Genomic DNA, 18,056 nt, shown 5'->3' on the forward strand with positions numbered 1-18,056 from the left:
AAGATCCAGTAAGATGAGAGCCACTGTACCACCATGGTCAAGATGCCATCTCCACATTTCAGTAACCCCGAGTAAAGTAGATCAAATAGAAAGAGGTATTGACTTTTCACATGAAGTAATTTGACAGACAAAAAAACCCCAGCAAGATTATGTTTTAAAAAATACCAACAATCGTTAACACAAAGACCCAGAAGGATTAGTTACTTACCTGTAATCCTAGTTCTCTTCCAGGGGTATCCTCATCAAAGTCATAAGCATTAGAATATTCCCGCCAATGCGCGGGACCCCGGAAACACTATATTATATGTGCCCCATATATATATATATATATATATATATATATATATATATATATATATATATATATATATATATATATATATATATATATATATATATATATATATATATTTGCCACAAAACCGGCAATTGAGAAAAAGGATAAGATTTCCAAAATTAGTAAACAGCCGGTTACCTCTATACCAGCGACAGCAGCACGGGATGCAAGACTGCTTCTTACCCTTTGTGATCTGGGAAACCCAGATAGCTCTTCCACGAACGATGACGCCACTCCATCTACACAACAAGAATTACAAAATGTAGATATTCAACAGAAAGGAGCAGGCGAAAGTCCATTTAAACCGGTAAGCACATTTTTACCTGTAATGCCGAAAGATGCGGTAGACATCTATCATGAATGTGTGATTGAAGATCTCAAAAAATTAAACCGCAAGACACAGGCACGGTTACACAGGGACAATGCTTTGGTGCGTGATTATGATGTATTAATGAAAAAATTGAATCAGAACCAAGATGTGGTGATCAACAAATCAGACAAAGGTGGTAATATTGTTTTGTGGAGAAAAACTGAGTACGTGGCTGAAGCCATGAGACAATTAAATGATACCACCTGTTACGAGATATCTAATGGGATGACATATAAACGAGCTAAAGATGGGCTAAAGAAGCTTCTTATGTCATACAAAAGGAACAATCTGATTTCACAAGTTGAGTTTGACTTCTTGCATGTTGAACATCCGGTCATACCCATCTTATATCTGATTCCAAAAATACACAAGCAGAGAGTCCCCACGCCTGGTCGACCTATCATTGCAGCTATCAAGAGTGTAGGGGAAAACATCTCAAGTTATATCGATTTTTTCCTACAAGATATTGTGCAAAACTTGCCGAGCTATATAAGGGACACTGGCGATTTTTTGAATAAATTATCGGCGATCACGTGGCAAGAGAACTGGTGTCTGATTACTCTGGACATAGAGTCATTATATACATCCATAGATCATACAAAGGGGCTAGAGGCTGTCAAACATTATTTGGATCTACGAACCTGTGAATATTATGCCCATAACAAGATGTTGTGTGAATTAATACATTGGTGTCTACATAATAACTTCTTTATGTTTGCTAAGAGCATTTGGAGACAAGTCCGTGGTGTGGCGATGGGATCATGCTTCTCCCCCAGCTACGCGTGTCTTCACGTTGGCTGGTGGGAGGAGCGTGCTCTAGTTGCCACCCCGGGTGTTAGGCATGTGATATACTGGAAACGGTTTATAGATGATGTCTTTTGTATTTGGGAGGGTGATGAGGAGAGTGCGCAGAGATTTGTGGATGCACTCAATATCAACAGTGAGAATCTTTTTTTCACCTCTCAAATCAGTAAAATACATGCGGACTTTTTAGATGTCCACATCAACATTGAAGACAACAGTATAAATACATCGCTTTTTCGTAAGCCGACTGCCGGTAACAGCATTCTCCATGCCGGTAGCAGCCATCCACAGCATGTCATTAACAATATTCCATACGGAGAGCTGGTGAGGGTAAAACGAATCAGCAGTACCCCTGAACTGTTTGAACAAGAAGCCAAAAATACGATTTGCAGACTTAAGGCCCGAGGGTATAATGATAAAATTCTGAACAGGGCATTAAAACGTTGTCGTGAGAAACCCAGGGAGTCACTGTTCAGGTCTGATACATCTTTGGTGACTTCAGAGAACAATACTCCCCGCCTGATTCTGACTTACAGTAAACAGGAAAAGCAGATCAGGTCAATTGTAAGAAGGCATTGGCCTGTTGTGATGACAGATGGCTTCTACAGTGAGATTTTGCAGGGCTCTCCTACGATTACCTATAAAAAATCGTTCAGCATGCATAATAGTCTAGTTAAAACTAGTCCTGAGTCAAGTAGTGGCAGTACTTGGCTCAAGTACAAAGGATTTTACAAATGTTCCTCATGTAGGGCGTGCAAGTTTGGTGTAAACACGACTCACTATAGCACACCCTTTTGCCCTACAAGAAAGATTATCCGTGGTAATTACAACTGCCACAGTGAGTTTGCGGTATATGTTCTAACCTGCACCTGCGGGCTGAGATATGTTGGCAGCACTAAGTTGCAGGTGCATGTTAGAATACTGCAACACTTACGGGCAATAGTCAACAATGACAACACCTACCCGGTAGCGCGCCACTTCAAATCAACCCACAACAATGATTTGTCACAGTTGACGTATTTTGTCATAGATGTGGTGGCCCCTTCAGCACGGGGAGGTGACAGAGAGGGACGTCTCAGAAGAAGAGAAACTGAGTTCATAATAGAACTAGATAGTAAATATCCTAACGGTTTAAACACGACTGAAGATTTACACCATATGTTAACACAATGACTCCTCAAACTGGTCTGATGTGGACACAAGTTGATTTAACATCTTAACTAAACAGAAATGGTACACATATATAGATTTTTGAAGTGATTATGTGTATCCTATTTGTGTCTCAGTTTCTTAGGGCTCTAAGAAACCTTGATAGTATGGTTTGACAATTTTGAATTGGATTTGCTGTATCAAAAGGCACCTTGGGGGACTGGGTGTGAAATCACAACTGCTACAAAAATGAAGTTGATTAACGAGCTAAGTGATAGACGAAACTCTCTCCTAAAAACCATGTAAACAAACAAAATCACTGTATATAATATATGCACTTTTTTTGGTTATTTTTAATTACATTGGGTGCCTAGGGCGCTCAGTCTGATTATTAATTATTTTATCATCACCCAATAGTTTGTTGTCACTAAGGGTATGAAATGGGCATAAGAGAAATATGTTAGTATTGTTGAACCTTTGATCGTATGTATATTTTTATAACCTGTTGTAATCAGGGTTATGAATATATAGGCATTTATGTCAGAGATTGTGGATTGTCCAAAATATAAATATGTATATAAATGTACAGAGATGTAATTATGTGAATAGGAGAGAACACGTATATATTTTTATATGGATATATATATATTTTGATAAGTGTATATACATTGTTTGGTTTAGCACTAGTATGATTATAATTATGTTTTGGTTAAGACAGGACATGTGCAATTATTGACATATATGAGTTATAGTGAGAAATGCCTTTACAGATCGAAAGGTTTTTGTGCATTTATGCAGATATATTAAATTTCTCAGCCATTTGTAAATTAAGTGCAGTGATGGTGGGTGTCATAGGCATCAGTATAGAATAACAGTTGTTTTCTATGTCTATGCACCGTGTGATTCACTCAGGGGGTGGAGCACTGCAAAACAAAAAAAAGTATTTAAACTAACGCTGACCAGGTGTATGGTGTGTGATCAAGAGCACGAGTTGCTCGAAACGCGTCGCCTGAGAGGTGAATAAAATCTGCCTTACTGCAGCCTGGGGTCCGTGTCTTCTTTTACGTAAATTGAAGATTTGGTGTTTATATATATATATGTATGTATGTATGTATGTATGTATGTATATATATATATATATATATATATATATATATATAAGCAATTGCAGCCCAATAAACACTAGAGCTGAATTATGCTGTAAAGAATTTCCACCATACACAAATAACATGCATTAGAAACATGAGAAACAACACAAAGTTTGTTTAGAAACTGTTTTAATGCTCAGAAAGCAGTAGAAATTCTCATAAAACACTGAAAGCATAGAAAGCTCCCAGGCTGTATTGCAAACACACAGTCTAAAAAGACTGAAAAGCTAACCTGTAGCTGCATGCAATAAACTGACACCGTGCCTTTAAGGCCCTCCTGACCCCCAGCTTGAGGTCCAAGGAATGAAGCGATCGCTCAGCTGGAGTCGCTGGATCAGGGAAGAAAGATGGCAGGGAAATGGACTGATTGATGTGAAAATCAGACACCACCTTAGGGAGAAAAGAAGGATGTGCCCTTAAGACTACTCTGTTATGGTGGAAAACAGTGTAAGGCTCATTGGTACACAGCGCTTGGATCTCGCTTACTCTGCGCGCTGATGTAATCGCTACCAGAAAAGCGGCCTTCCAAGACAAATGCTGCAAGGAAGCTTTGTGGATTGGCTCAAAAGGAGGGCCCATCAACTTTGATAACACCAGGTTCAACTCCCACGGAGGAGAAAGGTTTCGGACAGGGGGATACACTTTCTTTAACCCCTGCAAGAAATCCTTGACCACTTGCATCTGGAAAAAGGAGGACTGTTTAGGCGACTTCCTGTACGCCGTAATGGCAGATAAATGCACCCTGACAGAAGCATACTTAAGACCAGTTCTTGATAGATACAGAAGGTAAGGGAGAATGACATCCTCCTGCCCCTTCGTAGGATCAAAGTGATGTTCCTTACACCAAAGAAAAACCCTCTTCCACTTAAACGCATATGACGTTTTTGTGGAGGGTCTTTTCGCTTTTTTTTTTTAAATATGCATACAATCAGGAGGCAGATTTAAATGTCCTTATTGCCGGAACTCAGGAGCCATGCTGTCAAGTTCAGTGAGGGAAGGTTGGGATGAAGAATCCTCCATCCCATCTTGGTCAGCAGGTCCGGCCTGCAAGGTAGTCTCCTGTGTGGAAGTACGGACAGATGTAGAAGGTCCGGGTACCACCACTGCCGTGGCCAGTTGGAGCTATCAGAATCATGGTCATGCTGGATCTGAGTAGCTTGGACACCACCTTCGGGATCAGGGGCAGAGGAGGAAGGCGTAGGCAAATGTCTCTGACTAGTCCATCAAAAGAGCATTCCCTCTTGTCCCTGGACGGTGGAATCTGGACGCGAAGGCGTGGCATTTTGTGTTTTCATCGTCCGCGAATAGATCTATTTCCGGACGACCCCAACGATGGAAAAGGTCCGCCACCACCTCGTCGTGTAGCACCCAGTCTGGCTGATCTTCGAAGTGCCTGCTGAGTGCGTCTGCCTTGACATTTAGCTCTCCTGGAAGATGCACCGCCACCACCGAGAGGTTCCGGGCGAGCAGCCAGTGCCAGATCGCTTATTACTCCAGGGATAGAGGACGCAACCGAGTTCCACCCTGCTTGTTCAGGTAGAACATGGTCGTCGTGTTGTCGGTCTGCACCAAGACTGAATCAGACTCGATTGCAGGCAGGAAAGCTTTCAGAGGCAGATGGACCGCTCGTAGCGCCAGCATGTTGATGTGGTAGGACTGTTCTTTTGCCGACCACCGTCCCTGAAACTGAAGGCACCCCATGTGTGCCCCCCCAGCCTTGCAGAGACGCGTCTGTCACCACCGATTGCACTGGTAATGGCTGGTGAAAAGGGACTCCCACCATCAGATTCCGCTGCTGAGTCCACCATGAGAGGGAGGATCTCGCGGCCTGGGAGAGAGAGATCTAATCCTCCCAGCAACCTGTCGACTGATCCCACTGGTCCTCCAGAGTCTGTTGCAAAGGACGCATCCTCAGCCTGGCGTTGGGAATAAGAAAGATGAGGACGTCATCGATCCTAGCAGGGATGCCACCTGCCGGACTGTCGGATTCTGCACCTGGAGCAGAAGCCTGCACCTCTGTCTAATTGAAGACAGTCTCTCCTCGGAAGGATACACTCTTCCCACGCTTGTGTCCAGAACGGAGCCGAGGTAGTGGATGGACTGGGTGGGCTGTTGCACTGACTTTTCCATGTTGACATGCAGCCCAAGGTCGTGCAGCTGTTGCAGACAAAACTGGAAGTCGTGCCTCACTTGCAGTGGGGATATACCTTTCAGCAGCCAGTCGTCCAATTATGGACAGACGAAGAGACCTTTTCTGTGAAGAAAAGCTGCCACCACTGCCATGCATTTGGTGAAGACTCGCGGAGCGGACTTCAGTCCAAAGGGCAGGACCTTGTACTGATAATGCTTGTGGCCGACCACAAACCGCAGGTACTTCCGATGACGTTTTGCGATGGAAATGTGGAAGTACGCATCTTGGAGGTCCACCGAATACATCCAATCCCCTACTTGCAGATGTGGACATATTTGGTGAAGGGCCAACATGCGAAACTTCTCCTTGATTATGACTTTGTTTAGAAGTCGAAGGTCGAGGTTTGGCCAAAACTTGCGCTCCTGATCTTTTTTGGGGACAAGAAAATATCTGGAGTAAACTCCTCTTCCTCTTTGAGAGGGCGGCACCTCTTCTATAGCCTGCTTCTGGAGAAGAGCTCTCACCTCTTTTAGAAGCAGCTGTAACTGATGAGGACGAGACTTCTTTGGTGGAATGTCCTTTGGAAGCGCACGGAAACGTAGCGCATATCCATTGCGTAGTATATTCAGCACCCAGCGATCTTCTGTGATGCTGGCCCACTCTGCTAGATTTTGAGAAGCACTTCCTCCCACTGGAGTGGGCAACGGAGGCGGAGGAAGCCACTGTTCATGACTTTCCTCCTCTCGCCGTGGTAGAGGACTGCTGCTGGTGGCCACCTCTACCTCTGTTAGAATTTCCTCCTCGAAACTGGGACTTGCCCTGATTCTTGTTTTGGGACCACTGAGGGGGTTGAACCCTCTGTTGAGCCCCCTTGCGCTGGTTGGTTTTGTATCTGCGCTTGAACTCCTTTTTCTTCTCCAAGCCGACCGCTTTGAGAGTGTCCAGCTCGGTTTTCATTCTACTCATCTCATCGTCAGTGTGGGAGCCGAAGAGAGAGGAACCGGAGAATGGAAGGTTCAAGATGCGTTGTTGTGCATCAGGTTTGAGGCCTGTCAAGCGCAACCAAGACGACCTTCTGGCGCATATTCCATGCGCATACGAATGCGCCGAAAGCACTGCGCCGTCCGCTGCCGTGCTAATCATCTGGTTAGCCACCACACAACATTCTGTCAGTGTCTCTTCAAAGTCTTTCTGATCTTCTTTCGGCAGTTTGGACTTGAAGCGCTCCATGGAATCCCAGAAGGCTCCATCATATCTGCCTAAAAGCGCTGCTGCACTGGACACCTTCAGAGTAGAAGCGGCAGAGTTGCAGACCTTGCAACCCCACGAGTCCTGGTATCTGCTGTCTTTATTTGGAGGAACTGATGAGGTAGCAGTGACTGCATGTGTCTTACGTGCTGCTGCTACGATCACCGAGTCTGCAGGAGGATCAGTCTTAAGGAAGACCGGGTCAGAGGTAGCTGGCTTGTATTTCTTTTGGATGCGAGCCGGCACCGCCTTAATGGTCGCTGGAGACAAGAATATGTCCATGACAGGTTCCACAATTCCTGGAACCAATGGAAGCAAGGGACAAGAACCAGACTTCTGGTGAAGCGTCTCAAAAATCACCGTCATGGTGACCTGAGGGACAGACATTGCAATGTTGAGCTTCTGAGCTCCCCTCTGCAGGACATCATGGTAAGTGTTAATGTCGTCAATCGGTGAGACCCTAGAGATAGGGCTATCCGAAAGTGTGGGGGAGTAGTCCCTCTTTGAAGAGTGGGTAGAGGAGGAAAAAGTAGTAGACGGTGTTCTTCTACTTCTGCGATGAGCACTGCGTCTCCTATCCCTTGATCTCGAGCGATGTTCCCTTCTGGGGGAACGAGATCTAGAAGGCCTCCTCACAGGTGATCTCTCAGCTTGGACCCTGCGCCTGGGGGGCTACGTCTGTCCGCTTCTTCAACCAGTCTTTGAAGAGGAGGCCTGTGCATAGGACTGGCGTACTCCTGCATCTGCCTTGTAGCCCCTGAATCTCGCCAGTGATGTAACGGCAGATTCCAGCTCGGGGACAACCGCACCTCTGTAGGAGAAGGCTCCGTCCGAAGCAAAGGCGACTTGCGTGCAGGGCTTCGGGTCTCTGGAGAGGCTGACCTTCAGGCAGCTCGCCTGGACGAATGCGAGGAGAAGTGGCGGGACGCTGACTCCGTCACCACCATCACCGATCCTTCTCTGGATCTCTCTGAAGCAGGTCTCGATGTCGGTCGGGAGTCTCTCGACGTCGATCCTGCATGCTTCCGCGATTCTTTTCGCCTCGACGGCGAGAGGCTGGTGAAGATCGGGGATGCCGACGACGGAACATGCCTCTCCCTCAACGCCGAACGTCTCTGGGACGACGGCGGAGTAGCCAATCTCGACGTCGAGGGTCTAAGCGACGACGACGGAGGGGTATTTGGCACCCTCGACGCCGAACGTCGACGAGACGACGACGGAGATCTTACCCTCGGCGCCAATCGACGCCTGGTTGTCAACGGCGGAGGACTCTGGGCTCTCGGCGTCGACCGCTGTATCTGCGACGACGGACGTGAGCCTGTTCTCGATGCCGAACGTCGTGTTGACGACGGTGGAGGTCTGCTCCTCAACGCCGATCATCGCCGGGTTGACGACGGTGGAGCAGTCACACTTCTTGACGCCGATCGTCGCATAGTTGACGACGGCGGAGGTGTGATGCTCCTCGACGCCGATCGTCGCCGGGTTGACGTCGGCGGAGGGCTCCTGTTCCTCAACGCCGAAGGTAGCCGGGTTGAGGTCGGTGGAGGGGTCGTTGTCCTCGACGCCGATCGTCGCAGAGTTGACGACGGCAGAGGGTCTTGAAATCTCGACATCAACAACGTACTTTAATCTCTTCTCGACGGCGAGCCCGCCGTCGAAGGTCGTTTTTTAGATAAATTACCCACCGGTAGATCTTTTCTCAGCGCCGAGCCCGAGGTTGAAGCTAAAGGGCGTGAAGTCTTGTCCTTAGAAGGCGTTCTAGACGTCTTGGAGCCCTTCTTTACCAGAGACCTTCCTCTGGATGACCTAGCCAGGCCATATATGTGAATCCTCTCCCTGTCCTTCAGAGTTCTTCCTGACAGGGCTTTGCAGTGAGGACAGGTCCTTGGAACATGATCTTCAGGCAGACAAAGTATACAGACTTTATGTTTGTCTGTCTTGGCCTTCTTTTTTCCACAAGAAGGGCAGGTATCAAAAAGAGAAGGCATTTTCTAGGAGAAAAAGACAAAAAAGCTGTCAATAAAAGACAGATTCTTACTTGACAAGATGTAAAACGTCGAAGTAAGCCAAAAAAGTTGTGAAAATGAAGTGAATTTCTGACAGAAATCAGAAATGAGTGGAGCTGTGTCACCAGGATCCTTCCTGAAGGAGCCAGAAAGAACAACAACTGACCTAACTGTCACCCCTGAGGCATGATGGGAAGCTGGGGGGTCAGGAGTGCCTTAAAGGCACAGTGTCAGTTTATTGCATGCAGCTACAGGTTAGCTTTTCAGTCTTTTTAGACTGTGTGTTTGCAATGCAGCCTGGGAGCTTTCTATGCTTTCAGTGTTTTATGAGAATGTCTACTGCTTTCTGAGCATTAAAACAGTTTCTAAACAAACTGTGTTGTTTCTCATGTTTCTAATGCATGTTATTCATGTATGGTGGAAACTCTTTACAGCATAATTCAGCTCTAGTGTTTATTGGGCTGCAATTGCTTATTTATATATATATATATATATATATATATATATATATATATATATATATATATATATATATATATATATATATATATATATATATATATATATATATTTATATATATATATGGTTATATATATATGTGGGGCACATATAATATAGTGTTTCCGGGGTCCCGCGCATGGGCGGGAATATTCTAATGCTTATGACTATTGATGAGGATCCCCTGGAAGAGAACTACAAGTTAATTACCTATTATGGGAGGGTGGAACTAGTGGAATTTGACTCCGTGGAAATCCACCTATTTACATTCAAACTCACCAAGATTCCACGGAGATCTGCAAACAGGTGGAAAAAAGAATGTTGTGGTGCTCGCGCTGTGATTTATCACTAGTAGCGAGTACCGTGCAGAAAAATCAGCACAGAATGCACCATGTGGTACTCGAGTTCATTTTGCTGCAGTTGAAGTAGATTTTCCATCCGAGCGGCAGCCTTCTGACAGTGAACAGTCGCAACTGTCCGCCTGAGTAAAAGTTTGCCAGATGTCCTCGAAAGGAACCGGAAATCACGCTAGAGGAAGCCAAATCTCGCTCGTCAACTTACCATTCTGGAGACGTGCACGAGGAATGCTGAGTCACCAAAATTCCACCAATTCCACTGGCGAAATGGACACTTATGTTTACCCCTACTAACTACAGCCCGTAAATAACACATATGGGAAATTAAAAGAATCAATGGATCCAAGATATATTACACCTGCTGCTTCATTTTAAACCAATATAAAAAAAGGTGAGATCCAATCTGGTTATCAAAACAGTACACTATTGAACAACAGTAAGATACAAATAAATACAATGATTAATGTTCAAAGTCTCTTGTGACAGGTACTGGTGTTACAGAATACTAATGTACACAGCCTTGTCATAAGGTCTCCCAACAGAAGCTCCATGGTTATTAGGGGACCCCAGAAAAAACAACTTTATCAGATGTTGCTTTAACAAGCCGAAATGTTAGAAGGGCTCTCATAATGCATACTCGTTGCTTCCATAATGCTGGTTCAGCCCCACAGGACTGGCAGTGCACTGCTGGAGGAAGAGCACAGCTGGAGCCCTATATCTTTTCCTGGACTTCGCTGATGAAAGCGCACATTGTTGTGACCCTATAGCTTCGACAGGACATCTCTTTAGTCCTGTAATCCTTTTGAGAGGATGCATACATTGCTGAGGTTCTTTGGTCCTAACGCGACACCTGCTGGGGTTCTTTATCCATGATGTGAGTGGCGTACGGTCAGTTCTGGGGTCCCGAAGGTCAAACAGACAACGGCAGCTGTCTTGTGGCCCTAGCAGGGCACTGCTTGGAAGAAAACAAGTTACTTACCTGTAACTTTAGTTCTCCAGTATTGGAAGCTTTCATAGATTCACATGCCTGAATCCTTCCCCGTCGTCGAGACGGGAGTCTCCGGTATATAAAAAAGCAATGCTTAGTAGTATAGCAAACTGAAAAGAGGCCTAGGCCCATTTCCCTTTTGCAACCCATAGCCTTTGTTATGTAAAAAAGGCCCAAACTTTTCCCTGAACCAATCAGAGCTCCTCACCCTCTAGAACACTCCTGAGAGAACCTTCTGCCCCTCACATTTTCGCGCACTTGTGCATAAAGAACACTTGTGGTGCTAAATCCGAGGTGAGCCTCTCAGGGGAGGAGGGTGGGTGCATGTGAATCTATGAAAGCTTCCAATACTGGAGAACTAAAGTTACAGGTAAGTAACTTGTTTCCTTACTCCAGTATTGGAACTTTCATAGATTCACATGCCTGAATCAGAATAGCGAGCAGTAAGATACAAAGCACATTTCTCTGATACATTTCATAATCATGTAATACGATTTGAAAATGAAGCATCATATCATACATATATACATATATATATAAAATGTGACTTTGTAAAAACAAGAGAAATTACGGCTGGAGGGATGGAAAGAAGGCTCACCGTTACTGGATGATATTCCGCAGTACCGCCTCTCGCACCGCCGCATCCGACTCTGCGGCTGCCTCCAAGCAGTAGTGCCTGGTGAAGGTGTGCGTGGATGCCCAGGTCGCTGCTCTGCAGATATCCTGGATTGGCACTCCTCCAAATAGTGCAGTAGATGTGGCCACTGCCATCGTGGAATGCGCACGAACTCGTGCATTTAGAGGCTTTCCAGCAGCTTGATGACAAGTAGACAATTGCACTGGAAATCCATCTGGCAATTCCCCTTTTAGACAGAGGGAAACCTTTCCTGGGTGCGCTGAAAGCGACGAATAGCTGAGAAGATTTGCAAAAGGCCTTAGTGTCTTTTAAGTAGAACTTCATACATCTTTGCACGTCTAGTGAGTGCAACACTCTTTCCGCTGCTGTTGAAGGATGAGGAAAGAAACGTTTCAACACCAACGGCTCATTCAGATGAAAGTCAGTTGGCACCTTAGGAATGAATTTCGGATTAGTCCTAAGAATCATTCTATCTTCCTGAAACTGTAGGAAAGGCTCCTGAATTGTGAGCGCTTGCAGTTCACCTACTCTTCTCGCTGATGTCAGAGCAATGAGAAGAGCCAATTTCCAAGACAAGAACTTAAGGTCCACCCTGTGTATCGGCTCAAACGGTGATTTCATCAATTGTGACAGTACTATATTAAGATTCCATAGTGGTGGTGGAGGCTTTACTGGAGGAAAGACCCAGAATAGTCCCTTCATAAACTGCTTGATGATCCTTGATGACCATAAGGACGGGCCTGACAAAGATCTCCTGTAGCGGGATAACGCAGCCAAATGCACCTTGATGGAAGCGTGTGCCAATCCTGACTTCGCTAATAGCAGAATGTAAGGTATAATTTGATGAGGTGCAGCAGTAAGAGGGTGAATGTTATGTCTCTTACACCACAGACAAAACCTCTTCCATTTCATCCTGTAGGTTTTGTTGGTACTGTCTGCTCTAGCTTTGGACAGGATTGTTCTACATTCGTGTGAGAAGTTTAGATGACTAAACTCACAGTGTTCAGGAGAAAGGCTGCTAATCGCAAGGATTTCGGGTCCGGATGGAGCACCTGACCCCTGGACATTGTCAGAAGCGATGGAATTGGGCGTAGCCGAACTGGACGGTCCTCCGACAGCAGCAGGAGTTCCGTGAACCAGTGTTGTCAGGGCCACCACGGGGCTATTAGGATCAGCCTGCACGGCTCTCTTGATCTTCACCAGTACGCGGGGAAGAAGAGGAATTGGAGGAAAACCGTAGGCAAAGACGCCGGACCATGCCATGAAAAACGCATTCCCCCAAGATCCCTTCTGGGGAAGCCAGCTTGCGAAGTACTGGCATTTCCTGCTCTCTCTTGTGGCGAAGAGGTCCACTATCAGCGTTCCCCACCTTTAAAAGATGCTGTCCAGGGTCCCCTGGTCCAGCTCCCATTCGTGGCAGGACGATTTGAGCCTGCTGAGAGTATCCGCCTTGACGTTTTGATCCCCCATTGCTGACAATGATATTCCTTGTTGAAGAGCCCATTCCCATATCTCCTGGGCCTCCTGAGATAGGGAGAGAGAGATCTTGTTCCCCCATGCTTGTTTAAATAGTGCATCGCCGTAGTGTTGTCTGTTCTTACCAACACTGGCGAACCTCGTATTCGTGGTAGGAAGGCTTGTAATGCCAAGCGGATCGCCCTGAGCTCCAGCAGATTAATGCGCAATCGCTGCTCGTGTACCTTCTAACGACCGCCGGAAGATGGAGGTTGCCATTGCCTTCGAGTGTTATCCTTCCCCTGACGGCCAACCCTTCCTCTTGGAGTTGATTTCATATGTCCTCCTGATTGACGCGGATTGTACTGTTGACGGTAAGGCTGCGATGAGGCAGAATAAGAGGAATATCTCCCTTGTTGATATCCTCCTCTATACGAGGACTGCCCTCTGCCTCTGGAGCCACGAAAAGGGTTTTTTCTGTACTGCAGTGTCCCCAAAGCCTTTGCCGTATCGGTATCCTTCTTGATACTCTGCAGAGTATCGTCAATATGCTTCCCAAATAGATCTTCTCCATTGAAAGGGAGGTCTAGAATCTTGTTTTGCACCTCCTGCCTAAAAGCCATTGCTCGTAGCCATCCTTGCCTGCGCAGGACTGCTGCTCCTCCCAAGGATCTGAAAGCCGTTGTCGCTATATCCATAGCGCAGTCTATGACTTCAGCCGAAGTCCTCTGCCCTTCCAGGAGAATCTTCTTGGCCTCCTGCTTCTCCGGTTCCGGCACCTGGTTAATGTATGGAGACAGGTCACACCACATTTGCCTGTCGTACCTTGCCAAGATAGCGAGGGCATTAGCGGCTTTCACCAGCAGAGCCGACATTAAGGAAAAACGTTTTCCTGCATTATCCAGCCTTCTGCACTCTCTGTCTGGAGGTGTCGTGATCGGAGCAGATGGGTTTCTGGACTTCTGCTGTGCCGCCTGAGTAATTACAGAATCTGGTTTGGGATGACCCAAAAGGCAAGCTGGAGCATCCATAGGTGCCTTATATTTTTTGTCTAGTCTGGCCAGAACCGGCGTAACCGTTGCTGGCATCTCCATGACTTTTAATCCTTCCTCCCAAATATGACTCACTATAGGCAAGGATCGCACTGATCTGCGACACGAGTCCTTGAAGTCGTATAAAAAGCATTCCGCTTTATCCTCAGTCATGGTGAGTGCAAATCTCTTAGTGGCTCTCTCCATCAAATTATGAAAACCACCAATGTCTTCTGGTGGAGAATCTACTGGTCTTGGCGCAGGAGTTGAAGGTGAGGGGATGAGATAGTCATTCCATTCTGCGCTTCGTTCCGCAATCTCTCCATCCTCATGATCCTCATCCGAGCTATCGTGTTGTGACGGTGGCGGTGGAGACCTAGCAGTAGGTTCCGGCAAAACCTCTCTCCTACGCACTGGCGTCCCTGGTACCGACCATGGACGCAGAGTAACCTCTGGAACTTGCTGAGGGGCTGGAGTTGCTGGGTATCTTCTTCTATAATCCTCCAACATGCCCTGGAGGTCTTTCAACAAAGAGGATGGTACGCTGGTCATATCCTCACCTTGCTGTTGGTGATACTGGTGCTGTTCTTGGGGATGCTCTTGAAAACCCCCATATTCTTCCTCAGAATCGTCCTCCTGGTACTTGAATTGCAATTGCGAAGGGCTACTCGCAAAACCATAAGGACCGTCGTCCTCTTCCTCCTCTGAATCTTCCTCTTCCAGCAGGTGAGATGGAACCAATGGAGATACCTTGCTCGGCGATGTAACCTCTGCTGTAATATGCTTTTTCCAGGGTACTAATCGTTTTTCTGGTGTCTTTTCCGTCGTCGACGAGCCCGTCGACGCGATTCCCATCGTTGTTGTCGACCAAGTCATCGTCGTCGACGCCACCGTCGACGTTGTAGTTACCGTCAACGCTGTCCTCGTCGACGCTCCGGTCGTCGTCGTCATCCTCGTCAACGCTGCCGTCGACGATGTAGATACAGTAACATTCCTCGACACTCTCGTCGACGGTGAAACCGCCGACGATATCGCCGTCGACGGTGAAATCGTCGACGCTGCCTTTTCACCGGCTTTCACTCCTTCTTTTTTCGTCGTCGACGATGACATCTTTTTCGTCGACGGTCCCGTCGACAGCGCTGAGACACTACCTTTCTCCTCAGAAGGCGCAGAGGAAGTTCTCTTGATGGTAATCTTGACTTTATGAGGCAATTTCGGTGGTTCTGAGGCGGACTTTACCTGCTTTACCTCAGAAGCAGAACCCTTCTTCCCCTTAGCTTTAACTGAAGGGGATTTTGAGGGACTGCACCCTGAAGACCCTGGGGTGGTCTTTTTGGGGCCTTCTCAGGTCTTTCTCCTGAGGAATGCGTCTGAGGAGATCTACTTCTCTTTTGAGATCTCTTAGACGATACAGATTCCTCCTCACTCTCACTTGAGAGGATTTCCTTCCTGGCTTTGACCTTCTGGAGCCAAATCAGCAGCCTTCCCTCACGATACCTCAAGGTTTTATTCGAAAAGGTTCGACATACCTTACAATCTTCTGCCTTATGGTCTGGATAGAGGCAGTATATGCAGTCTTTGTGAGGGTCATCTGTATAAAGCCTCTTCTTAGAGCAGGTGGAACAAGCTCTAAATAATCCCTTTTTCTCCTTTTCAGGCATGGTAGATGAATAAGGAACTCCAATAAGAAGAAATTAGAAGATGAGAGACCTTAAATCTAGTCAAAATACTGTTGAAGTAAAGAGTTTGAGCAGAGCTCAAAGGAGACTCCCTAGCACAACGTGTGGTAGCAAATCTGAGGGGCAGAAGGTTCTCTCAGGAGTGTTCTAGAGGGTGAGGAGCTCTGATTGGTTCAGGGAAAGGTTTGGACCTTTTTTACATAACAAAGGCTATGGGTTGCAAAAGGGAAATGGGCCTAGGCCTCTTTTCAGTTTGCTATACTACTAAGCATTGCTTTTTTATATACCGGAGACTCCCGTCTCGACGACGGGAATGATTCAGGCATGTGAATCTATATAAGTTCCAATACTGGAGTAAGTGGTTTAGCCTCCGGTGCACAAAGACCTGAGATATAGGTTATGCGAGGAAGCTCCACAAGCACTCACTAGATGTTCGCTCAGCAGATCCACAAACCAGCCAGACATTTCAGTGTACAGTTAACTCTAAAACACCTAAAAACAGAGGAATTACCCGTTCCTGTTGCTCTGTGCACCTTCGCCCAGGAATCGCACTCGCGTTTCAGCCAACTCGTCACTGCAGTAAAAGGAAAAGCAGAATACATGAGTGCGGGGACACCCGTGGCATCAACTATATATCACATCCACAAGATCACATCACTCACAGAGAGAGGCCGACATGCATGTTTGAAAAGTGGAAGCTGCAAATCACTCTCAGACAGGGAGAAGAGTGACACGACACCCATGGAGCAGGGCAACCATATATCTCTCCTAATTGAAATAAAAAAACCTTTGATATGCATCTCTCCTGCCAAAGTACGAAGACACTAAGTAGGGAAGGATGTAAGCACCATTTACCACTTCACTTTAGTTTAAAGTGTATTTTTACTTCTACTGAGACTGGGGTATGGTCAGATACAAAGACCGACCCATTTTCTGCTACAGGTACTAAGGCAGAAAGGGGATGCTTACAAAGAAACAAATCTTGAAAAGGGTATATGAACACACAATACAAATGTGTAGTCTCAATGTTATTCAATGTCTCCATCACAAAGTGCTGAGGCCCTTAGCGATGAATAAGGTCTTAGGTTTCTTCAAAGACACATTAGTGGATCCCTTTCCAGTCCCTGATTTGTCCAGGCTTGCATCCCATACCAAACGGAATCTCCTGCATTATATCACCCTCAGCACATCAGGTAAATGTAGCAGAAAATCCAGGATCAAATTATACTGTCCCACATTGAGGGGGGGGGGGGGAGGGGAGTACATTTTTGCCAGAGTCCCCTGGTAACATACACACCTTAAAGCACCCTTTCCCAAAAAAGAACCTTCCATATTTATCCATTTTGATTTCTACAGTACAAAATGGAGGTATTTCCGTATAAACCATGGCTACTCCATTGTATTTAGTGTTCATTGAGGATTACATCACTTCTGGGCGTTGCCTATAACATTTCATTCTCAGACGGTCAGTGTGAGTTAAATGCGCATGTTGTAGACTAATAATTTCAGTTGGTACGTCAGTTGGAGCTTCCACACTGCCACACTTTTAGTCTTTGAATACAGAGGGCACAGATATAAAGACCCAGGGTTTTCAATGGCTGGACCCTGGAAATCACCCTAATAAACATTCCCAACTCTAAAATAATAGACCTTTTAAATCTGAGAGCTCCACAAAACTATTTCCCCTGCAAACCTTTTTAAAAAGGAAAATGTAAGCAAAAAAGAAGCAATCTAGCTAGCAAGGGGCTGGAAAACTGGCACGGTCTCTTAAAAACATTCTAGTTCTTTTCAGCAAAGACACCCATTGAATCAGAAGTTATTCAAAGAGGGCTTCATCCATAAGATGAATACATCAATTATTATAGTCTGGGATAGGAGTCTTGTCTTCTTCCTTGAATTGAAAGCAAAGTTGACACCAATAATCGCATAGTCACCTCAAACCACTGGCGTAAAAACCTCATTACACTGGTCCTCTGTGCACGTGTGCAGCTGTCTCATTCTTTCAGTATTTAGAGGATTCCAAAGGAGAATCCAGGCCTGATGATATTCTGGATGAGGATTTAATAAAATTAGTTCAAACTTCTTTTAAAAGGAAAACCATTGTACCTTTAGAAGGATACACATTTCCTTTATTTGTACTGATCCATGCTAACAAACAATGTAGTGTTTGTACCAGAACACAGGAGTATACAGTTCGTAAATCTGATGTGTAGACTCA

At 45.8% G+C, this 18,056-nt stretch overlaps 1 protein-coding gene across 7 annotated transcripts in view; it reads right to left on the reverse strand.

The window, feature by feature from the left end:
* The window catches only part of ADAM15 (ADAM metallopeptidase domain 15), a 309,264-nt gene that overhangs the window by 68,753 nt on the left and 222,455 nt on the right, over nucleotides 1-18,056 (reverse strand). For 4 of the 7 annotated variants that reach the window (XM_078671060.1, XM_078671057.1, XM_078671062.1 and 1 more), the window contains exon 20: nucleotides 16,350-16,412. In XM_078671060.1, the coding sequence (XP_078527186.1) occupies nucleotides 16,350-16,412 (63 nt within the window). Of the gene's footprint in view, nucleotides 1-520; nucleotides 577-16,349; nucleotides 16,413-18,056 lie in introns of all 7 variants that reach the window. The other 3 variants (XR_013603849.1, XR_013603850.1, XM_078671061.1) reach the window with 1 other exon arrangement.

This window comes from Lissotriton helveticus, chromosome 12 (genome assembly GCF_964261635.1).
Source record: "Lissotriton helveticus chromosome 12, aLisHel1.1, whole genome shotgun sequence".
NCBI classification, from domain to species: Eukaryota; Metazoa; Chordata; class Amphibia; order Caudata; family Salamandridae; genus Lissotriton; species Lissotriton helveticus.